This window comes from Pantherophis guttatus, chromosome 1 (genome assembly GCF_059756535.1).
Source record: "Pantherophis guttatus breed Tessera chromosome 1, ASM5975653v1, whole genome shotgun sequence".
Lineage (NCBI taxonomy): Eukaryota > Metazoa > Chordata > Lepidosauria > Squamata > Colubridae > Pantherophis > Pantherophis guttatus.
Window position 1 is genome coordinate 57,929,594 of NC_142063.1, and position 24,965 is coordinate 57,954,558.

General features: G+C 36.7%; 2 protein-coding genes across 9 annotated transcripts in view; one reads left to right on the top strand and one right to left on the bottom strand.

The window, feature by feature from the left end:
• Positions 1-20,286, top strand: part of RALGAPA1 (Ral GTPase activating protein catalytic subunit alpha 1) — a 122,565-nt gene extending 102,279 nt beyond the window's left edge. For 4 of the 8 annotated variants that reach the window (XM_034418026.3, XM_060687421.2, XM_060687420.2 and 1 more), the window contains 2 exons: positions 8,611-8,735; positions 19,102-20,286. In XM_034418026.3, the coding sequence (XP_034273917.2) occupies positions 8,611-8,735; positions 19,102-19,250 (274 nt within the window). In that variant the 3' untranslated portion in view covers positions 19,251-20,286. Of the gene's footprint in view, positions 1-8,610; positions 8,736-9,274; positions 9,306-16,218; positions 16,284-19,101 lie in introns of all 8 variants that reach the window. The other 4 variants (XM_034418030.3, XM_087874833.1, XR_015729130.1 and 1 more) reach the window with 3 other exon arrangements.
• Positions 20,287-21,283: 997 nt separating this feature from the next.
• Positions 21,284-23,505, bottom strand: INSM2 (INSM transcriptional repressor 2). Its single transcript, XM_034418628.2, has one exon. The coding sequence runs from the start codon at positions 23,449-23,451 to the stop codon at positions 22,102-22,104; it is 1,350 nt and encodes a 449-aa protein (XP_034274519.2). The 5' UTR covers positions 23,452-23,505; the 3' UTR covers positions 21,284-22,101.
• Between the last annotated feature and the right edge of the window lie 1,460 nt (positions 23,506-24,965).

A 24,965-nucleotide genomic window follows, 5' to 3' on the forward strand; every position in this document is an offset into this window, starting at 1 on the left:
CCAAACCTGGATAAATTATCCAAAATTGGATAAAGGTGTTCTTTCTTTGGGTGATGACACACAAAACCATTACCTAGTCACAATAGGAACATATGGATTGTCTTAAAGTGTTTTACCTACATTGGGTAAAAATGACTTTCTGACAAGTGGTTTTAAGTAATGAAGGAAAATAAATTGGAAACACCGTATAAAAACTTTGGTTGATTGAAGGTAGGAAGTGGAGATCAATATTCATGGGCCCATCTGTTGCCAATCATAGCATATGGAAGATAACAGAATAGTAAAGGAACATGATAAATAAATTGAAAACAATATTGTTTATGAAATCAGAAGGTCTCTGATCTTATGGAATGGAATTGATGAATGCATACATGGAATAAGAGTAAATATTTAATTATGAATGGAAGAGCTAAAATTTATGCCAGAAAGTATGTATTGTTGCAGGTTTCATCAAATGGGAACATAAAAGCTCATAGTTGTCACATATTATGCTCCAGTGAATGTGATAAGAGAGTGCTGTAAAATGAGTATAAGAAGTTATAAATATTATGAGAATGTAAAAAAAAATAGTAAGATTGCTTATGACTGGTAAAATGGTAGAGTATGAATCTGAACTGCTTACAGAGTTCTTGTTCAATATGGGCAAAGACTATTTCTGAGCTTGACAATTAAAATAATTGTTATTTTACCCAAAGAGAACAATGACAAAAGTGAATGAAGAAATTGCAGGGGGATTAGTTTGTTAAATCTGCCTGAGAAGATGTTTGGCAGAACTCTTATTGAAGTGGTTCAGGAGCTGATAATGAGTAAAATTTGGGACATGCAGAGCAGCTTTATGCTTGATCCAGGGTATGTAAATCAGATTTTGGTTCCTGAGCAGTCATGCCATCTATACATACATAAATGTGTTATAGAAATAGTATAATTGTAGATTTAGAGCAAGTGAATAAGGGAGTGTTTTGCATAAGTCATGGAGTTGGGAATGCAATAAGAGTACAGTAATGTATGATGGAAATAAAGCATGCAGTGAATAAATGAGATGCTGAGCAATTAATTTAACATTAAGTAAGAAGTAAGAGAAGGACATGCAATGCCTATTTGTTTAATGCATTTTTCAACTAATATATAACAAATGCTTGTAATGATATTAGAGGTGCATTGTTTGAGAATACCATGGATGTGAGTGCAGCCAGTGCCATGTTGTTAGCGGACAATCTGAGTGGTTTGCAGCAAATGTTAGACAGATTGTCCAGTGCAGCGAGGAATATGAATTTAATGTTAATAGATTTAAGACAAAGATAGTTATTTGGTAAGGAAAATAAAGCATCTACTTCAAAATGGGGGGAAAAAAAAGCCAATAGATAATTTTGTGGTTAATATATGGTCAGTTTCAACAAGCGACTGTTAGTTTAAAAATCATGCTTCTGCCCTCATTTGTGAGTTGCGTGTGCCAGGGAAACAGTAAAGTATATATAATGGAAATTGGTTGTTTAAGAAGGTGGGTAAAAACAGGGAAGGGAATGAGTGGAGAAAGAGATTGAGTCAAGAATGAAAGGATGTTGTGACTAGTACATTGACATGGATGATTTGGTCATATAGAGATAATGAATGAGTATTGAATTGCAAAGCAGCTGCATGAAGCAAGAGTGAATGAATCAAAAGGATTTGTAAGACCAAGAAAGTGGTATTCTTTGAATGGAGCTGGTGAAATCCTCAGAGAGATGTGAGTTTAAAAAACAGCATATGAAGGAAAACAATATAATTGGTATATATTCATGTACATAGCTGTTTAGATAATAATGCAAGGGTCTTATAGTAATCATATGACTTCCTTAATAATTTGCTCTATTAGTTGTTTATTTTAAATTTGTATTGATAGTATGATTTAAAATATTTCATTAATTTAATTAATTAATTTCTATTACCACCCAGTTTAATCAAGTGTTTCTGGATAGTTAACCATTCAGTATAAATGGTAACAGTATAAAACAACAGTATAACAGTATAAAACAACAGTATAAAACAGTATAAAACAAAACAATTTTTAAACCATTAAAATAATAAAAAGATCCCCAAAATAAATAAGAATAAGCAGTAGCCATGAGGATTAATCAACTAATAGTAAAGCCATGTAAGGGGACCCAAGCCGCCTAGCCAAAATATTGTGCTTCTTTTAAAATAAAACTAGTACAAAACATTGGTTTAGGTTTAGGTTTATTTGGATTTATATACCGCCCTTCTCCCGAAGGATTCAGGGCAGTGAACAGCCAAAGATAAAACACATACAATATAAAATTTAAAAACAATTTAAAACATATTAAACAAATTTGGCCCATACTAATTAAAACACCCCTTTTTTAAAAAGCAAATTAAAATTAAGCAATTAAAAAGAGGCCAGCCCAGCTTGTTGGAATAAAAAAGTCTTGAGGGCACGGCGAAAAGTGCATAAATCCGGGATCCTCCGTATCTCCGGGGGGAGCTCGTTCCAAAGGGCAGGTGCTCCCACAGAGAAGGCTCTCCCCCTGGGGGCCGCCAATCGACACTGTTTGACCGATGGCACCCTGAGGAGCCCCTCTCTGTAGGAGCGTATTGGCTGGTGAGAGGCTACCGGTGGCAGAAGGCGGTCTCTTAGGTACCCAGGTCCTAAACCATAGAGCGCTCTAAAGGTGGTAACCAATACCTTGAAGCGCACCCGGAAGACCACCGGGAGCCAGTGCAGCTCGCGCAAGAGAGGTGTTACATGGGAGCGCCATGTCGCTCCCATAACCACCCGCGCGGCCGCATTCTGGACCATTTGGAGCCTCCGGGTGCTCCTCAAGGGGAGCCCCATGTAGAGAGCATTACAGTAGTCCAAATTTGTCAATTTGTACCCATGTGTTTTCTTTTGATTTACCATAATTTAGGTAACATGACAAGTTGATCTTAAATATAGTATTCCACAGAGTTTCTCACTTCTCTGACATTCACATTAAAGTAGATAAGTATAGGATGGCATAATAATACTTTTAAAAGTAAGTTGGAATTGATGGGATAGAGTTGTATGGGCACAGTTCTGTGATTCTCTTCGGTTTTTTTCAGTTAACATAAAAACAAAGTAAAACTAAGCCACTCATGCACTTGATTGATTAGAATGTATAAGGGATCAAACTAGAATTTATGCTTATATTATTGAGAAAATATATTACTGCTATATTTCATAATAGTAATTCATTGAATACCCATTCTTCCGCTTACCACAGGGGTAGATTATATTTAAGTCAAGATTAATGGATAGATTTTGATGTTAAAATCCAGTCTCTTGACCTGCCATTCCCTAGAGGCATATAATGCATTAGCTTAAACCAATATGCAGCTTATCAAAGATACTGTGACACAGTCTTAAATGATGGTTTACTGTGCAAAATTACTGCTTTCTCTGATAATAAAATCACTATTTTGTATTCTTGATCATTGCAATATTAAATAGAAATGTAATCAAATTACTGCACATTTAGATACAGATAGCCCTTAAGTAATTGTGCACTGTAAAATTTCTATATTTATTTTTCTTCATGAAGTCTGTCAGTGTGCATGTTTAGTAAAATAGGATACTTGGCTTTATTTAGCTGAAGTAAAAACTCCTAGAATCATAGAATCACAGGGCTGGAAGGCACCTTGGAGATCTTCTAATCCAACTCCCTGCCTATGGCAGGAGACTTTATATCAAATCAAGAAGTTTCACCTTTGTTCCAGATTGGATCTCTCTTTAATCAACTTCCACCCATTACTTCTTGTCCTGTCCACAGGAGCTTTGGAGACTAAATCAACCCCACACCTCTGTGGCAGTGCCTTATGTACTGGAAGACAGCAATCATGTCACCCCTAATTCTTCTCTTCATTAGAGTAGACATACCTAGTTCCCTTAACTGTTCCTCATATATTTTCTTTTCCTAATTTCAGTTTTTATTTCTAAAACTTGTAACTCAGCAATATTTTTTTCCTTTTATGTTTTGTATGTTCTGTCTATTATAGATGATGATGTCTCCTCCGTCTCTAGGCCAAGCACAGAGAGTAGAAAGGAATTAAATTCCTCATGGGCTTTAATGGGGCTTGGTTGGGCCAAGGTGAAGAAGGAAAAGAAAGTTTTCCTTGCTAATGAAAAGACAGATAGCCTCCAGTTCTGTTGCCAGAATTTCAGGAAAGGCCAAGTATTATATAGGCAACATTTAGAAGTTGTTTAGCTTATTTCTTCCTCTTTGAATTGGTGATTATGACTATGGCTACTACTGCTAACAATCTCTTATTAACAAAGTCAGAGTCAGACCAACTCTTAACAGGATTTATCATCTGTAGCTATTTTCTAACTATCCCACCTATATCATTATATAAAGAGGCTTTTGTATAGTAGATATAGCCTGAAAGTACATTCCCAAAAGTATGTCTTTAGTCAAAAAGACTTCATAACATTGTTTTTGTAGTTAATATGTATATATTCTAATAATAGTACGAAATCAGAAGAGTATGGAATACAGTTACATCAACTTTGGCTACCATAATATGGTTTAAAGAAAGTGCTATTTTGTCTGTCAACTGAGCTTTTCTCAAATGATTAAAGACAAGCCATACAGAATGATCAGGACTCAGATTTTTCCCCCATTTCTTCCGGAATTGGAAGGACAATTTGTATTTTGTTACCTTCTGTGCCTTCGTCTTTGTAAAAAAAGATAATGCTATCCTTCAATAGTAGCAGTTGATGATGATCTATCTTTGTAACCTCTTTACTCAAACTGCAAGCATTGAAAACAAACTTTGCTTCACTTTTGTCCTCTCTGGATCTATGCACACTATATATAATAAAATAAACTTTAAAAGGTTTCATTTAGAGACCTCTGGAACAAGAACATTTTGAAAGCAGGTAGGTGTCTCCACCCTGCTTTTCATAAAGCATTGTACCCATTCAAACAGACTTTTAAAAACAGCTTATTTTGATAGCAGGCTGTTCTCCTGTGGGCCTTCAGCCTTTGCTTCCTGGCAGCACCTTTGGTGCGAAAAGAGAGTGCTCAATTGGGAGACTATCAGTGCCAGCATGCATAGAGTGATAAGTTAACACACCACTGGGAATTTCTGGGGCCCACCAAGATACTTCACTTCTAATGTGCTAACAAGCTCATTTTTCTACCTCTTGCCTCTTCAGTTATTTTTTTTCTCAGAAGAGCTTAGAAGTTGAGTGCATCAGGCATAATGAAAAGCTCCGTAGGAGGGAGAAGCAATAACCCAATTTTTCCCTTTTCAGCCAAATAGAAAATTAGTTTCTGGTAATACACAAAGGCCAGTATTTTTTGTGCAAGGGGCACTGCTGTGAATCAAAGGACTCTATTAACTGCAGAAAATTCAGCAGCTGTGAATCTCCCCCAATGGAAAAAGTGCTTTTCAACAAGTTGTGAGATATGTAGTATTATTTAGACTTCAACCATCAGTTTCATCCTCTGCCACTTATATACAGCCTCTTAAAAACAGTACTATATTACTCTTCTGTGTTAAGGCTTAATCTTGTGTATGTCCCACAACCTAAGAAGCTCCACAACAAGGAGGTGTTCTATTTCTCCTTGTTCTACTACTTATTAGTTGTGATTATTTCAAGGGAAAAAAATGATTTGCAGTGTAATTTTATGGAGACAGTTGAGCCAAAGCAACGTATAAATATAGTAATCAGGTTTATTATTGCCTTTTCTGATTCAAAGCACTTTTCTCTATGCATGTTTTCTATATATAATTAAAGTAATGATCACTGCAGAATCCAGTTAATTATTTAAATATAAAGGTTAAGGTGGAGGGTTCAGTGTTTATTGTTCTTTAAATTATCACTTGCAATCATGAGAAAAATCTTTGCTAGTCTGAATATTAGTGATAGATAAAACCGTAATACCTCAAAAGGAAAAGTAAAGTAAATTGTTATTTCCCCATTTGTAATAAATTATTTGAAGGAATAACTTTTTGCAACTGAGGTAATAAAAGCAAAAATAAAAAGGAAATAGATGAATAAATGAAGACTATTTTACAGGTAAGAGACGAGGAATTATTCATTTGATGCAGGAGAGAGGATAGTGAAGAGATATTCAGCTGTTTTTCTGTGGTGGATGATATAAGGATATTAAAAAATATCCTTATAGGATATAAGGATTGAAGATACATTGATAAACATCAGGTTGGTTGACTGTAGCTGTAAAATGAATGCAGCCCTGAGGTTGTGGTTTAGGAATGTGTACATTTAGTTTTTGAAGGTCCGAAAGACAAGGAATAAGTTCTGTATTTTGACATGAAAATTTTAAGAAAAAGCAAGGAAAAATGAAATGACTATCCGTATCAGACATCCTTTGGTTTGCAAAAGAATAAGCAATTAAAATACTTCTGTGTGATATTCCAGACACAATTGCTCATGCATATTTACTTTATGTCACCAGGAAAAGAGAGAGATGGATGGATAGATGAATGGATGGGCGGGCCTATTGAAGTTTGATTGTAGAAGGTACTTTGAATATAATGTGCGAGTCAGGGGTGGGTTCTACTTTACTACCGGTTCACAACGGGGCCACGCACGCGCTCTTCTGTGCAAGCGCAGAAGCATTTTGATGACGTTGGGCGGAGCCTCCCACCGGTTTTACTACCGGTTCTATAGAACTGGTGCAAACCGGGGGCAACCCACCACTGGTGTGAGTCTTTGCAACACAGTTTCTTTTCTTGATTTAAGTAGATTTAAGAAAAGTGGTTCTGTGTTCTATCAAAAGATCTCAAAATCAATAGGAATGGGATTCTAATATCCTTCAGTGATATATATTAGCATCTAATCATTTACAGCAAGTAGAACTTATTTTCCAATGAAAATTCCACTAAGTTGACTTTTCATTTGTTTCACTTGCACATTTTAAAACAGGGCTGCAAATAATTTTGTTCTATTAGAAGAATAAATTTGAGTGATGTTAAGCATATCTTTGCATAAAAAATAAAATAGAGACTGGCAAAGATTTCCTGATCCAATGAATATAGCAAGACAACTTTTGCAAGTTGCATGAGAACTGATTCTAAGCTCAATAAAGCAGCCTATAACACCAAAGCAGCATGATATTTTTTTTCTTGATAATTGTATGTTGCTGCCTGCTGTTTTACATTTTGACAGCCATTTCCATAGCTGCTTTCATGAACACTAGAAATATTCTCGCTTTTTCTCGCTTTCTCTCTGCTAACAATAAAGTCAGGGCCTCTGGAACAAGCAGCCTGGAGAGGGTTCTTCAAAAGCAGCGCTTCAAGGTACCAGCCTCTTGTCAATAACATCAGAAAGAGGAGGCTGTAGGACAAAGGAAAAGAACGAGGGTGCTTTTCTTTTGACATCCTTGGGATGTTTACTTTCTTAATCAGTGCTCAGGGATGCTATCTGATGTTTTTTTCCCCTTGTCTCATTTTTTTTTCCTTATGCAAAATATTTTAATTTGCATTTACAAATGAAATTCAGCAAACTGAATTACATGCTTTCGTTCTGGATTAGGGTTTTGAAAGTTTTTGTTTTGTTATTTATATTTAAACTGAAGTCCTGCACTCATCTGCTACTAACGTATGAGTAAATATGTACAGAATTTCAATGTCAAATCCTATTTTGAGAGTATGGTGACTTTAAAATAAAACCTTTTTATAAGCTAAGATGCAGGCACTCAAGGTAGTTTGAAAGAGGTTTGGTTATATTTTTATATGCTATATTTTATCTGAAAATGGCTGTGTAATGCAGAAATACATATACAGCTTGTCAGAATTTGGACAGATTGGATTTGGTTATCTCAACTGAATGTGAAATATAACCCAGCTTTCTGAACCATTTGTTTTATGTAGATGAAAGCAATTACGAGCCATATTGGCACAGTTTTTAAGGCCTAGAAACCAGGAGACTATGAGTTCTAGTTCCCCCTTAGGCATGAAAGCCAGCTGGATAATTTTGGGCCAATCACTCTCTCCCAGCCCAACCCATCTCACAGGGTTGTTGTGGGGAAAATAGGAGGAAGAAGTATTATGCTGTTCACTGTATTGAGTTACTTTCAAAGTAATAAAGCTGGGATTAGAAATCTAATAAATAAACCCCACATCCTACCAAAGCCATAGGATGTTTGTTGTTATCACTTTTATTATCATATTCTATGATTGTGATCACACTTATTCAAAAGATACGGCTTTGCTCTTCCAAAAGCTTTGAAGTAAGAGTGGTTATAAAACTGTGTGATCATTTAGAAAGAAGTCATGAGAAACTCAGACCTAATTTGAAAATAAAATGCTTATTCAAAAATAAAACTCGAACTAACACATTCAGGATTTAATGAATGAATGGAATGATCAGTAGATGTTGAGAGACACTCTCAATTTTGGTTGGAAAGCCATAAATTATAAGCATAGTGTGTCAGAAATCTTTAAATATAATGTTTCTTTTATTTGATCCTTTAGCTTCTGGAGATTGAGAAATAAGCATTTACAGTTCAATTGTAAAATACTTTGTACATAAATCCATTAAAAGAAAACAACAACATCACTGATTAAGGCTGTATTTTCTTTGCTTTAAAATGTAAATTCTCCTTAACATTTGAATTCAACAAGCTATGAGGAAAGAGCTCGGTATCTCCAAACAATTATTCAACATCACCTAGATCCTTCAACGTTTGAGGATTATGCATCTCAGGTCTTTTGCCCAGCATCCTGCCACCATTTGCCTGCTGAAACTGGTAAGAATATAATAAAAATAAAGGTTTTTTGTTAAATGATACCTAAAATGCAGTATTTACAGGTAACCATGTATGTATATGTGTATATGCGTGTGTGCATGTGTGTGTATGTATAGCATCTCAAACAATAAAATTTTATTCTTTCTCTAAAAATCAAAGTCATTTAAAACTTTTCACTTTATACTCTATAATAGATCTTTTCATATTTATATTATTTGTGAATGTTTCTGAATACTTAAGATTCCTAAATATAGAGACTGATCCATAAGCCTAATTGATCTACATTGTTTTTAAGGAAAAACTATTTCTAGTCTTGGTCGGTAAACCAGAAAGAATATTACCACCGTTATCCTGTTAAAATATGTTGCTACATTGTCATTTTCACCAATAAATTACATTTTTGAAATCTTCGATAAAGATACTGCATTTTCAGTTACTAATAAAACAATAATCACTTAAAAATATGACTGGCTATCAAGGCCTATCTGTACAAATAATTTGAATTCCTGATGATTATTTCATTTATTTCCCCTCTTTAGATCATTAAATATCAGTTCTGTTTATCAGAAGGTAAGACAAAGTGTCTAAAAAAAACCCCTCTGTTTTATTAATCTGTTACTAAAGCACTAAGCTTGTAACCTTGTTGTATGCAAACTTTCCTGACTGCCCTTATTTTTACTATTAAACAAGAGAGAAATTCACACTGACAAATTACCACTACATTTTATTCAAGTTTAGTATTTTACTAACTCCAGGTCTGCATGAAACACTAACACTGTGGTTCTGGGATTAAGGTAACTAATGGAGAGACATCTGTTGAGCAAGTCATTCTTGATTGTGTCTGACCTTTTGTTTCTCAGCATGAACAAATAGTACTGGATGGCAGTGGTGTGATCTGTCCCCTGTCCTGTCTTTCTTTGGTGTCAGCAGATAGATTATGAATTCAGTGTAACAAGCAATGATAAGAGAAAAGTCATTTGGTTTTTGGTGATAAAATTTTATACTGCAATGACGTGAAAGAAATTGAAAACATTACCAGTGTTATTATCATCACCTACTTGCAATAGAGAAAAATCTCAGCGGGTTTTTTTTTCCTGAATACGATAGATGGAAATTTGGTCATCAGTGAAACAGAAGCTTTGAAACCATATTTGGATTTTTATATAAAATTTAAAGATAACACAAAATATATGGAATATGAGTATCATCACTCAAAGCAATACTTTATTTATTCTGGTACTGACGGGTTTTAAATGAATAGCGAACAATAAAGTGAAAACTGAACAATAAATGCAAATGTTTGAGCATGATAAACATCTGAATGAAAAATAAGAATAGTTTTGTAAATAAATATGTCAAAGAAAGGTAAAGAAAGAATTTTTTTAACATTGGGAAATAACTTCTTAAAATAAACACTTTGTTTATGGTCTGATCAGTAATTATGATGCCTAACGTTAATATCATATAAAATGTCTCACTATGCAAGAATAGTGATTGCAGGAATTGAATACTGTACCTTTTGCATGGAAATAATTTGTGGACCTAGATTTATTTTTCTGTCCTAATATGTCTAAAGCACAAAGCAAACATTCTTCTGGCAGTAAAACATTTTATATACAAATAAAATATCTGTGATGCTCCAACCCAGTCTAAACCCACAGAAGATCAGGGTTCTGATTAATTCAAACAAAATGGGCAGGCAGTTCTAATTTTGCCCCATCCCCGATTCAGAATCCAGCATGGAACTCCACCTCCAATATGTAGTTCTAAAAGCTCAACAGTCAGCCATAAATAAATGTTAAAAATTATTTTGATTCCTGATCCCATGACCATTATGTTTTGCAAGGGCTTAGTTATTTATATTGAATGTGAAATATTCTTACTGAAGGTTTCCCTACCATTCAATAAAATATACGTTAAAGAACAACAAGTAAATGTTTGGAATGACTAATGTAAGCCCCATTGATTTTGGTGGAAGCACTTTAAGCATGTCTAAATCCATATCTGGTAGAGTAAATTCATGGCTTAATTTATTTCTTTGAGGAATTCCCATGATGCTGAAAGAGTGATGTGTTCTAAAAACATCAGAATTCTGGGAAAAATAGTAACAGTAAAACACAATTAATTAAAGCAGCAATTTAAAATGAATCAGAAAGGTTTCTAAAAGATAAAGTTCATTAACACATGATATAGAAACATAATGAATGAATAAATGCCCTGACAGAATACACAAGTATTGCCAGGCAGAAAAAGCAATGGAGTAGATTCCAAGCAGACATTTTAGAAAAAGCTGTTTCCCAGAGAATTCCAGAGCTAGACAGTCTTCATTAAAAAGACCTACTCTTGAGTATTTAGTTACCTTATCATTTGAAGGAATTTTGTTCAAGTCCTTTGATCATGTCAGAGCAATGCATGGGAAGAAGCATTCTTTCAGATATTGTGAAAGATTTTGTGAGTTAACACTAACAGTCTAAATTGGAATGAAAAACATGCTGAAAGCCAGAACATAAACTATCCCATGTTGGATCAGACCCCAGGGCCATCTTCTAGTCCAGAAATCTCTTTTCACAGTAGCCAACCAACTGCACATGCACACTAATCTCAGTGAGGCCAGGAACAATTCCTCATTAAATTAATAATGTGTGCATGTTTTTGACTATAGTGATGGATAAACTTTTCCGCCTCAGAGTATCAGGTCAGACTCTCAGCCATAACTGAGACCTTGTAGTAGACTGAAAAAAATACTAATTCATGGAGGATTTCTGCTCGAGTATCTTCTCCAGGTGGATGCATAGATGCTGTGTTTATTCATTAAATGAAGAAAGGAATAAAGGAAACGCTAAAACTGCATTACATTCTAAGATGATCATGTAAATCTCAAGGATGCTTTGGGCTATAATTTACAGGATCTCTGACCATAAACTGATGGAAATATGTTCCAAAAGCTTTCTACTCTTTTCCTCTAATCCTTGCATTCCTGTTTATGCCTTGAAAACCTTCTTTAGAGAATGGTAAGACATACCTAAACAGTATAAAAGGTGCCTTAGGCATCTGTATTGAAAAGGAGAATTTAACATAACTGACAGTCTTGCAGTATCACTAAAAGGTTCATTTGCTCAATTTCAGGAGATTCTCCATAAGATGGTATTTTTAAAATCCTTTCTCATCCTCTCTAGAAAGGCTCCTTGTGGGATGGGAATGAAAGTTACAGGAAAAGAAAGATTGTTGGGTGACTGATCTTCTACTTGGCTTTCTAGAGATGAAACTATGAAAATAAACCCTAAAAAATGTGAGGAAACATTTTTGGAGGAGGTGCAAGACAGCAATGATAAACCAGTCTTGTTTGCCAAGGATATTACATGTACCTATCCATTTAGCCCACCAGGAATCCATCTCAATTTGAAGGAGATCTTTTACCTCTTTTCTGATTGAATATTCAGACAGTCGCAACAGAATTCCTTGTAACTCAGATATTAAACTGATTTAAAATTGATTTGGAAATTCAAGTAATACCAGATTTATGACCGTTTGTAGCAGGTTTAATCAACTAGTTGTTTATCATATACATTCCCCATATTACAGAAGAGAGGTTAGTGGTTTATAGTATTCACCTCAAAAATTAAAATAAACAATGTCCCCCTTAGCACAGCTACCAGAACTAATCTCTGTATTTAATACAACTTATTCTTAGGCCAGTGTGCAGAGGTTTGCAGCTTATCTATCTCTTATAATAAATCTATCTCTTGTAATGAAACTTCCAGATAAAGCATAATGCCTCCTGAATTATTTCTACATTGCTACCAGTGCTAACTTTTCATTTTGATGAAATTGTTTGCATGCATAAATAATGTTAGTAAGAGTCCCCAGAGAATTTGAAGCAATTCTAATTGTATATTTAGAAAGAAACACAAAAGCAGCCTTGGGTCTTTTCAGCCCATAATATGTTTAGATGTATCTTCTACATCATTTGCCAGTTACCTGTTGAATAAATTAAACTACCAACCCAAAACTCATTTGATTAGAGGAAGAGAACCGTTTAACAAAGCTTTATTTTTATGTCTGCAAAGTCCCCCCCCCCAAACTTCCCAAAATAAAACGCAATGCTAACATAGGCAATCCAAAAGGTTTTGTAAAATTTAGACTAGCCTTCCCCAAGCAAGTCCCACAAGAGGTGGTGGCCCTAAGATTTGTTGACTGCAAATTCTGGGTTTTGTTTTTTGCGAGATTGTGAAGGCTGATTCATTTATGAAGGGTTACTGCAGTAAGACAGGGATATTAACTTTTATGTTAATTGTAGATATTTTAGAAAAAAAATGTTAGGCATTTTTCTAAATATCTAATTTAGGTCTAAAAAATTAGATATTTCATCTATCAGCAAAATTCCATATTTCAAGGCAGTTGTATAATTTGTCAATGAATCCTCTTATTACCATTAATTAAGAAACATAGGACTGTCAGAGTATTTAAATTTAAAGGTCTGCATACAGTAAAAGTGATCTAGAAAAGGTGCTTCAAGCCCCTTCTGCTAGTCATTAAAGCAGTCTGACTTTTGTCACACTTTTACATGACCCTGGAAAAAAAGTCAGAGTTCTTTAAGAAATATGAACTTTAATGAGTGAATTCCTTAAAACACGTATACCCTTTTTAAATGGAAAACAGCAAGCTGCTGAGCTGCTGCAGTGTATTATTGTACAATGTATAATTGAAGCACTTCTTCAATGTAGCTTATAATGAGTCTCCAAAATGCAGTATTCCAAGTCTGTGGTGCTCACCACAAAAAGTTTATTAGAGGAAATAGAATGACTTTTTTAAAGTATTAGTATTTTACAAGTTGGTATTTACCAATTAATTTTCAAAGATGTTACCTAGCCAAAATAATATCCAGTTTGTATATTGATAGAAACAGAATATTGCTGGCTTAAGGCAGGCCTTGGACTATGTATAATGTTTAGTTTTTCAGAAGTCCTTTCCACTCAATTAATTCTGACTAATTACAGTAACTCTTGTCAAGAACAATCTATCCTAGCTGCTAAATGAGATACAGAAAAGATGGAATGCAAAAAAAGGGGGGAGGGGAAGCATGCTTAAACCAAATGGTTTTTTTTTTAAAAAAAAAAAGACTGTTCCCTTTGTTCCCAAAGTGACTTTTACATTGAGTTCCAATATATTCTTACAGTAAATGGTTTACATCTAGCTTTGCTGATCATTGACCTGAAGGGTTTTTTTATTATTTATTTATTTCAGAAGTGAGCTAGGATCAGATGGAATTCACTGGTTTTGGAGAAAGAAGGACAAAATATTTCATTTCCCCTTCTCCAGTTCCTAGCATCACTTTTCATGCTGTTCTAGACAATATCTCACCCTTCAGAACTAGGTGACAGATGATGCTTTGGACAGAAGATCCAAATGAAGAAACAGGTCTTGCTCCTTTCCTTCCTTTGGCAATGGAATTCAGCTAAGCTTATGTCTGAATCTAGTGAAATTTATTTCTGAGGTTTTTTATTTATACTTATCGAGAATTTTACATAAAACAGAAAAATCCAAAGAAAAAGATAGGAAAGGAAGAAGAAAGAAAAGAAAAAAGAAAGAAAACTAAAGTTATTAAAAATTATGAGACCCAACTTTAAAAAGAGGCTTGTTTTGAAGAAATTCAAGACAAGGGATAATGATCATTTGAATGGATTAAAGAGCAAGATTGTTTTATGTAAAAAGAAAGAACATAACATTGGCTTATTTGAGCATTGTTAAAATCGCATATGTTATGGCGGGGGGAGTTCTTTTTGAACTTGTTGACACTTGGACTGGAAAAGACATATATTGGATTTCCTTATAGTTAAGAGTTGAGATGTGGAATGATGAGTTTTATATTTGTTAATAAATGTGACTATTTTAGAGGTCTATTTGGATGTTTTGCTTATACCTGGACTGGAAAAGATGTTGTTGTTGGAGTTGCCTACAGATAAAAGTTGAGTTATCAGATGAAGAGTTTTATATTTGTTAACTAAGAGGAAGTGAATGGGACAGGAGGTTGCTTTCTCAGTAGGAGATTTTTTTTCTGTTTTTCTTCATTTTGCTTCCTTGCACTTTTATTTTTCTTTTTAGTTTGTATTATCTTTCATTGCTGTATTTTAAACTTTTAATAAAAATACTCTTTATAAAAAAGAAAACTAATGATTTCCAACTTTCTCTTCAACAGATATTAACAACCCCATCATCTCTCCTCCCTCTTATCTGTTCCAGAAATCCCTTTAACCCTATATTAAATTCTCACCTTTTTCTGTCTTTAAATCTGTAAATCTTCATTTCACTTTTCTGTTAGCAAAAAAGTTCATAAAAGCTTTCCAGTATTTTAATTTAAAAAACTACTTCTTTTTTCCCTCTGACAAAACAGGTCAGTTTCTCCTAATTCTGACCCTCCATTGTGGGAATTTCAGTATTCTTTCATCTTTATGCATACAAATAATCTTGCTGCTGTTACCATATACAAAATTAGTCTTCCATGAGTCTAAATTTTTTTCTGAATTGATAATATTGGGTAAAACACAACAGATGGAATCTGGGACCAAAGTTCCTTATTAATTCGCTGTATGTTACTATGTTTGAATTCTCTACATTGTTTCAGATCTTAGCTTGTAGCCACCTCAAAGGACCTAATGAAAACATTTTGTGATATAGGAAATATTTATTTGAACTGTTGGAAGATACTCAACATAAATCGCTGCATTTCTATTTCTTTTTCAAATACCTTCAAGTTAAATAAATGTGAATAATGATAAAAAGGGGAAGTCTTATGAAAAAAATGGATTGTACTCCATGTATACTATAGGTTTACCTGGCTTCTATTTTCATAAAAAATAAAAAGTATTACCAGTTTTGAATTCTTTAGACACGTAAAATGTATCATAACCATATATATTTCCTTTTGCAAGTTGGTGATTTTTAATATCAAATGTTTTTCAGTAAATATATATTAAAACTACACTTAGCAGAATTTTAGAAATAATTTTATTTTTCATGTGAGCTGAAAAAATTGCTTTTAGGGAAGGGTGTTAACATTTTGTTGTTTTATCAATTGCAGGGTGTTTTTTTTATTTATAAGCAGTTTCTAAAACACTATCATATATTTATGTCATAAGGTTGTATCAATGAGGCTGTTGGATCAGAATTATTTTTATAGAATTATTTTTCTTTTTTCTATTCTTTTTTTCTTTTTTTCTTTTTTTTGTAACCTGTAGTTGGTGAGTATTCTTCCTGATTGTTAAACTGTTGATCCATTTTTACACATTAATGCATCCCTCTTTAACCTTAGCTTGCATGTTAGCAACATAACAGATTCTAACTTTCTCCTTTCTGTACTCATCTGTAAATGCCCTCCAACCTCTACTGTTCATGTCTCATGTCTCACACCTGTTATCTTTTTTATCTTTCTTCCTTTTTCCTTACTTCTGTCCACCTCTCCATCACTTCTTCATTCTCAACAAAGAAAGAAATGGTGTGATATTTCTTCTCCTTCCCAAGCCACCTCTAGAAAGAATTGGCCACTTCAAGGTAAAGGGCACAAAGGCTTGAAATGGAAGGTCTTTCACACTAGCTGTGAATGGTAGGCTGTGCAGGGCACCAGCCTTGACTTTTTATGTACTACCCTACCATTTGGAGTGCTATGATTCCTTGTAAAACGTGAACAAGATAGAATGTCTGAATATTGATGTGTGCTGGGCAGGTGGGGATGAATTTAAATAAACAATCAAAAAACCCTATTCTCCCATGTGGAGAAGCCTTTTTAAGGCATAATACATTTTATTTTACTGCGGCTTTATATACTCCGTGCCAAATCAGTTGAAAATCACAAACTGCATTTCTTATGGATGCCCTTGAAAGGCAACTGCAGCAATTAACTCGCTTTTTTGACACATCCCTTGTTTATGATGTTATCAGTTTCCTCTAGATTGTATTGGCTACCAGCTTGTTTCCAAACACAGTTCAAGATCGCGATCTTTATATGTAAAAATACTAGTCTTTTTCCTAAGGAGAGGAGGTTGAGAGACTGAAATATTTGCAAGAGCAAACCTCCCATTATAAATGCCCCATATCAAATGGCTTAGGAGCTAGCCTTCTAACCATCAAACTGAGCAATATTGGTAGGAACACAAGAGAATAAACTGTTTTGGAATATAAAAGTTAAGTTACATGTGGGATCATTTCTAGTCCAAAAGATAGCTTATATCTATCTACCTGTCTGTTGATTGATTGATTGATCAATCTATGTATACAGAAAAAAAGAGAAAAGCTATTTCAGAAAGCACTTGGCTAAAGTACTACACAAACTACAGATAGTCCTTGATTTACAACAATTCATTTAGTGACCGCTCAAAGTTACAACGGCACTGAAAAAAAGTGACTTATGACCATTTTTCACAGTTATAACTTTTGCAGCATCCTCACGATCATGTGATCAAAATTCAGATATTGGCAACTGGTTCATATTTATGATGGTTGCTGTGTTCCAAGGTCATGTGACCTTCTGACAAAGTCAATGGGGAAGCCAGATTCACTTAACAACCGGGTTACTAATTTAACAACTGCAGTGAATCACTTAACATCTGTGACAAGAAATGTCGTAAAATGGGGCAAAACAAATGTAAGTCTGGACTACCTGTATAGCATTTGAATTGTTAGGTTAGATTCATGACATTCTGGTTTTAAAAGCAGTTACTTTCGTGACTTAGTCAACGTGACTTGCAGTGATCATCTTGCAGCATGTTTCAAAATGAAAGCAAAAAATGTGCCTTCAGATTTGGAAGGAAGCAAGGAAAAGAGGAAGGAAGGAAAGAAAGAAATACTCTTGAGATTCTCAAAAATATTTTATTAAAGTGGTTTCAGAAACATGTATTTTGTAAACTGGAAACACTAAATACATCATTTTAAGGGTGTTTGTGTTTCATTAAATTATAATGTAACTTTGAGATTTAATATAATTGTTCAATGCCATCCATAGAAATACACCAGGGTGTATTTACAGTGTGATCTTGTCATCCTCTGAAAGTATAATACCTAAATATTAGAAAACTCTTTGCAGTGTAATGTAGCACCACTCCCTCAATTCTGATACTTTTCATATTAAAGTTTTTTCCACTTCCAAATGGATTCCTTTTATTTTGTGTTATTTATAATTTGGTTCAAACAGTTCTTGAATTATTTTGCCATGTTATTTTAATTCTTGGAGAAAAATACTTTACTTTTAAGATGAATAGAATATAAATGTACAAACATAAATCTGAACACTTTATGATGAAGGACCATTAAAATAACTAGGATTTTGGTTCTATCTTTGACTACACTTTATGTGTAAATGCACATGTGTAAGGTAGATGATGAACTGACTTTATGGCCACGTTCTGTTTTGTAATAAGAATTTTGTTTCTGAGCATTTACTTACAGTAAATGCAACATAAGCTAGTATTCTATTAATTAACAGGTAATCAGAAAAATAATACAAATAATTTGGATTAGTTGAAGAAAGCCATATTTTATCATCTTTCAAAAACAAAGTTTTTCACATTTGCAGTGGGAAAATGTAGAATTATTACAGAATTATAATTACAGAATTAAATTATAAATAGCAGGATCCGAATATAGGGTAGTGTGCATGTAGTAGCCAATTGATACCTTGAGCATTGATCTCTGCTAATATCAGCCATGTCAACTCATTCCTTAAAAAATAAATATCTTTGCAGGTGAATGCAAGCATGATCTGTTTTGATCCACAGTTTATTTTAAAAGGCAGAATAAAGAAAGAAATATCTTTCTTTTTTGGCCAACGGAACTTTACCTGAAACTTGTAGGAATGATCATATACTGTACATACAATCTGGCCTGTTTTGCATGCCTCCAAATTTTGGCTTTTGCAATAACCGTATTAACCTAACCTATTGCTTCTGCTATTTGCCTTGGAGCCAATCTAAGGAAAATTACTCTGCTTTGGGTCAACAATACTACCAAGTCCTGTCAAAATTATCTTGTTCCTTTTACAAAGATAATGAGCCACGTAGTATATTCAGCTAGCATGATTTATTCATACTTCTTTCCCATTGAAACCTTTAAGAATATATACTCTATGTATAACACCAATTAGATGCCACCTTAGCTTCTTTTTAATAACTTCCCAGTCTTTTCTTATTAGTTGGTTGTTTGAAGCTGTCCACCAGCCACTCGTAATCCAAAATAGATGGGTTTGTTATTGATTCGGGCAGATGAGTTGCTGTTGATGGGACAGATCAAAAGAGAGGAGACTGTTTTAGGGCTTGCACTCTGCAAATCTTCTGTAATCATATTGTTTTAATATGTGAGGTCCTTCTGTTTTCTATAGGGCCCTACCCAGAGACTCAGGCGTCCGAAGTTCCAGCAACAGCGCAGATGGACAGGTCCGATCTAGCTTTCCCCATTTCTCCACGGACTAGCAAGAGCCGTATGTCCATGAAAATGCGGCGATCCTCTGGCTCAGCCTACAAGACTTAGTGAAGGGTAAAGCCTCCAGCCTCTTTTATCAAGACATAAATCTCTCCTCTATGCTGAATTTTGTTCCTTCATTCCTCTGCTCTTATTTTTATTTTAAAGAAACATGGAATTTTATTTCAAAATGAAAATATTTTAGCTTTTGTGTTAGAATATTCAGCTTCCCGCTAATCATAGTTTATCAATGCAGAGTATTTCCTGTTTCACTGTTTTTTTATATATACTTTTCCTTGTGAGAGGAAACTAAGACTCTTTTAACATCTGTGATTAATTACTACCCCTGAAGCGACCCCTGAAGCTGGAAACTGCAGGCATGTTCCACTCTTATTTATTGTATAACCCTTTCAAAATAATAAAGATGTCATCTTCAAAGGGATGCATGTATACTTTTCAAACTAAGAGTTCTCTGCAAATATCACTAGAATTCACAGAATTATGTACAGTTATTATATTATAAGAATAAACCAAGTTAACAGAGACTCTTCTTCAGCTCCATTATTCTCATTCACTGTTGGACAGACTTAACAGCAAGCATTTACTGTTAAGTATCAACAGCTTCCAACTCCCTTGCTAAACATTTGCTTTTCTCTTGGCCCTATTGGCACAATCTTTCTCTTCCAAAAGTTGAGATCGTCCCTTGGTATACCTGTATAAGTATACATATGTACAATCACCTTTTTTCAAGCACTTTGCCACTTCAGTCATTTGCTTTCAATCAAGTAATGTTGCGGGGTGGGGTGGGGGGAGGCTGTGCCCTCATAATAGCAAATATATACACAAATACATTCCACTCCAATTTGTCACTACTACTCAGAAATATTTTCATAATGAAGAAATTCAACTGTGTTGTTTGCCATATTCTGCTTTAACAAAATGTAGCATGCCACTGGTACTAACTGCATGTGTAAATATATGTTCCTCACCTGGGCAACTATAGAAATATATATTGATGTATTTGTTCGCCATGTAGTATATACAAATTTGTAATGGTTGAAGAAAAGACATGCTATTTAATAATACAATAAAATTATTCTTACCATTTTGGGTGTTTTGTATTTCATTACAAAAACTGGTTTATACAAACCTTTTTGGTGCACAAATATCATGAAAACAATGGCATGGAATGATGATTTAGTTGTTCAAATCCAAAATCTTTTTGATCAGTTTTTTATTCCATTCTTTTGTTCCAAACGTCATTTTCTAATGATTTTGTGTCATGTAACACATATTCTGCTTAAAACAGTATTCATAAAGTCACAAAGTACAGCATATAATGCTGGAAGCAACTAATAATGCTTCCACATTTTCCCCTGCTTAGAAAGATGTTTTTAGTATTTTAAGCTAAAATCATTTAGCTTATCACTGTCTACTATTTTAAGCAAATGATATATTGAAATTATTATGTATGAAGTATGTTCCATTTTTGAAGTTCTCATAGCATTTGAAAAATCTCAATAATTGAGTTGAATGAAAAAGATGTATTTTGCCAGATGTAATGCTTCACTGAACCATACTTGTTGACTAGCATAGCTAAAATATTAATAAATTATTGTATAAAAACTAAAGCCCAAATTAGAAAAAAATTAGATCTTTAGAAAACTATATTGAAGTTGGACAACATCCTGCTAGCTTAGTTTCCAAATATTTTGTCAAACAAACTGAAACCTGGAAGCAAAGGAGTTTTAGCTAGAGGTCCAGTTCAAAGTTGCTTTTGATTTGGAAAGGCTTACCCGCTAAATGATATTCTAAATAGTTTTCTTTTGTCTTATTATTCTTTTCATCCAATTTTCCTGTGATTTAGTTTCTAATTAAGAGCCCAGGAGAAAGAGCTAGAGGTTATAATTTTGCGACGATGGAGAGTCCTGAACTTTAAAAAGCTAATAACCTCTTGTGCTTATTATAGTTATTGCCCAAGAATCTCTACCCATCAGTCAAAATCTTAAAGCAACCATCCTGTCCGAGTGTGTGTGTGTGTTTCCTTTTATCATCTATTTTAGTGAACTTCAAAACTTGCACAATATACGCAGGAAGCAAACAAAAATTAATGCTGATTTTAATAACCAGTAATGAGCAACAGCAGACAGAAGAAGCATTTTGTAACAAGACATTGACCTGCTATGAATAACTGACTATATATTGTTATATTACAGAAAACAATGAACAAACTACTAAAACAACTACTTTTTTTAAGCTTGAAAACTGGGGAGACAACTTCCCCTAATTGAATATATAAATCTGACTACTACTCCTTTCCAATTAAGCTTTAATTAAACAGTTTGGAATGTACTTAAGGTCCTAGGGACAAGAGTAACCAGAATTAAATATTCACAGTCCCACTTTCCCCAGATGACTTACTCACAGGTAGGCACACAGTTGGTTCTAGGTTTAGCTACAGTATTAAGCACAGGCAGAAAAGTATGTTTCCTCTCTCAATGTAATGCCATGGTTTTAGTCCTAAAGCAGAAAGTAGGCTTCTAAATGGTAAAGAGTTCAGTATGAAAACAGTTAAGAGTTCGATATTTCACAGAATGTACAGTGCCCTCTCATCCCACTATAAGGCAGCAAGGAAAAATCGTCAAGAATAACTAGTTTTTCTGGATTAAAAATATTTGACACAAAATATGGCGATACCTTTTGGTTATGATTTTCCATTGGAATTATACTTTGGAGAGGATTTTTTGGATCACCAAAGAAAAAGGGACAAAGCTTAGGGACAAAGGAAATATCATGTAATGCAGTTTCAGATAATGGGGAAATAGTCTGAGCACCTGCTCTGTACAGGCAGGCAAATGTTCAGCCTCTGCAATTTCACGGTTCTCTCTGGAGAGAAGAATCAACTCGTTGCCCGACGAGTCTAGCAGCCCGGCCTAACGGACATCTGCAATAGAAGAACCTGCCTGTTCTCCGAAGGGTGGCACTTGTTGATGTGTCGGGTAAGGCCGGGCGAGCTGAAGAAAGTCGAGGGACAGTGTTTGCAGGAAAAGATCTGCTGCTCACCGTGGTTAAGGCTGCCCTCGGGCTGCCCCAGCGGCAGAAGCAATTCCTCACGCACCGTGTGCCATACCCGGTGCTTGTCTCGGATGTCCGCCGACGGGAAATGCGCGCCGCACAAATGACAGGAAAAGGCGATCTGTTGCGGGGGCGGGTGAGATGGTGAGTTGCTGGTGAAGCTGGCGATGCCAGTCTGGTGAGTGCCCAGGTGTTTGCGCAGGTACGCCTGGCGCCGGAAAGACTTGTGGCAATAAGGGCAAAAGTAGAGCTCGCCAGGAGGAGCTACCAAACCGGAGCCAGGAGTGGCGACGGAGGCGGCGGCGGCGGCGGCGGCGGCGGCGGCAACAGCAGCTTCGCTGGCCGGACCGAGCTGCGCGGCACGAGGAGCCGGCTGGTCCCGGCAGCAGGAGCTGTCCGCAGCGCCGTGGTGCTGATCTCGGCCAGGCTCCCCGCGGCTGTTTTCTTTGTCCTGGGTGGGACCGGCAGAGGTGGTCGGGCGCGGCTTGTGCCACCGGCGGTGAGAAGCCAGGTTGGCCGGGCAGCTGAAGATTTTGTGACACTCCGGGCAGCGGTATTCGACGCGCACGATTCGGGAGCAACGGTGCTGAGCCAGAGCCAAGGGATCGGCATAGGGTTCCTTGCACAGCTGGCAGACAAATTCACCGAGCAGCGTCGGACGAGCCACGCGGATCCCTTCGCTGCCCGCCTCGGAAGCAGCTTTGATCCGCAACCCCAACACGGGCGATGTGGTCACCTCGTCGGCAAAGCTCAGCTTGCGCACGGCCTTGGGCTTCTTGGCGGGCGGCGCCTTCGCTCGGGAGGGGCGCTTGAGCGGGATAGCCGGGCAAAGCGGGGCAGCAGGCAAAGGGAGCGGCACCGGCAAAGGCACCGGCGTGCGCGGAATCAGGGGCAGCTTTTCTGCCAGGGCCAAGGCGGGGCCCAGAGGACAGGATTCGGCAGCTACGGAAGAAGGAAGGCAGCGCCTGGGCTCCTCCGCGGCGGGGGCTACGTGGTCCGAGCCTCCCGCGTCCCAGATCGCCATCACTGGGGAGTTGGGCTGAGGCAGCTGCTGGGGCTGTTGCGGCGCCTCTGGCAAAGGCGTTGCGAGGCGGGGCGCTTCCTCCAGGCGGAGCGCCGAGAGTCCGCCTGCGGGGCGCATCCTATAGGAGCCCCCCGGCCTCCTGCTCCGTTTCACCAGGAACCCCCGCGGCATCTTCCGGGTACACCGGATGGCAGCGCTCCACTTGCACCGGCGCTGCGTGCCCGTCGGGCGTTTATACCCCACGTCCCTCGGGGAGCGAGTGCGTCATCGTTCCCTCGGCCCAAGGCTGCCAATGAGGAAGTTGAGAGGACAAATGTGGAGGGAGGGGAGACGCGAGTTGGAAAAGGCGGGAGAATCTGAGCTTGGGAGAGCGCCTGGGCACTTTCCCAATCGGCCCTGGCGAGGGGCGGGGCCGGGCAAGGCGAACCGCTTACCTCCGGGGCAAGCAACTGTCTCACCGCCCAGCCATCCCTCACCTGCCCGCTTGTGCTAACGCATTGCACCCTCCCTTCTTCTGGCCCGATCTTCCCAGACAGGCTCCTCTCTCTTTCCAAGCATCCTTGGAATAATTCTCTTCGGCTCGCCCGCCGTTTCCTTCTTCAAAAGCCAAGGCGAAGTTGAGGGAGCCTCGCCGGCCAGCAGGTGCTGTCCAGGGGGTTCTAGATGCTTTGGGCAGAGAATTCAATAAGGCGACGGCGCTTTACCTGCTGTGGATGGGGTGTAAGATAAAGTTTGGCCCATTCGATAAATAAGTTCCTCTGGGTGCTGAAATGATCGCCAAAGGAACGCAGATGTCTATCCTCTGCTAAAATGCAAACAATCCGAAGCAAACTAAGCTCCTGAAAGTACCTGATCCATTTTCCTACTTCAATAACTCCCCCCCCCCAAAAAAAAAGCTGATGGAGCTCATCTATGACTATAATCCAAGAGTTTAACCTCTTCCCATTATCAACCAGACACACAACATGGAAAGCTGAAGATTAATGGCCATCTCACCACTGGACTGCAGCAGACTGGGGTGCTCATTAGTTCTAATAATCCAGAACTGGGAGAACTGGCTTGGTAGCTACACTATTTTTCAATAAGGGTAATAATGCATTGTATTTGCATAATGCTATCAAGAGTGCAACAACTTTGCCAGAAACATCAGTATTGTTATCTCCATTCATGCTGGTTGAGAAAGAAGGATACGGATAGTTTTACACAAGAGCTTTAAACTGCTTGTCTCCTGTGTTAATCTCACCTAGAAATGAAACTGGTTTAAGAAATCACTGTCCAGATTTCAAGCTTTGGTAACTGGCCGTAAAGGTTGGGGAATCCATTAATTCAGTATGTCATGTAAAAAAGATGTTGATACTCTAGAAAAAGTGCAGAGAAGAGCAACAAAGATGATTATGGGACTGGAGGCTAAAATATATAAAGAACGATTGCTGGAATTGGGTATGTCTAGTTCAATGAAAAGAAGGACTAGGGGTGACATGATAGCAGTGTTCCAATATCTCAGGGGCTGCCACAAAGAAGAGGAAGTCAAGCTATTCTCCAAAGCACTGAAGGCAGGAAAGAAGCAATGGGTGGAAACTAATCAAGGACAGAAGCAACCTAGAACTAAGGAGAAATTTCCTGACAGCTAGAACAAAAATCAGTAGAACTGCCTCCAGAAGTTGTGAATGTTCCAACACTATAAA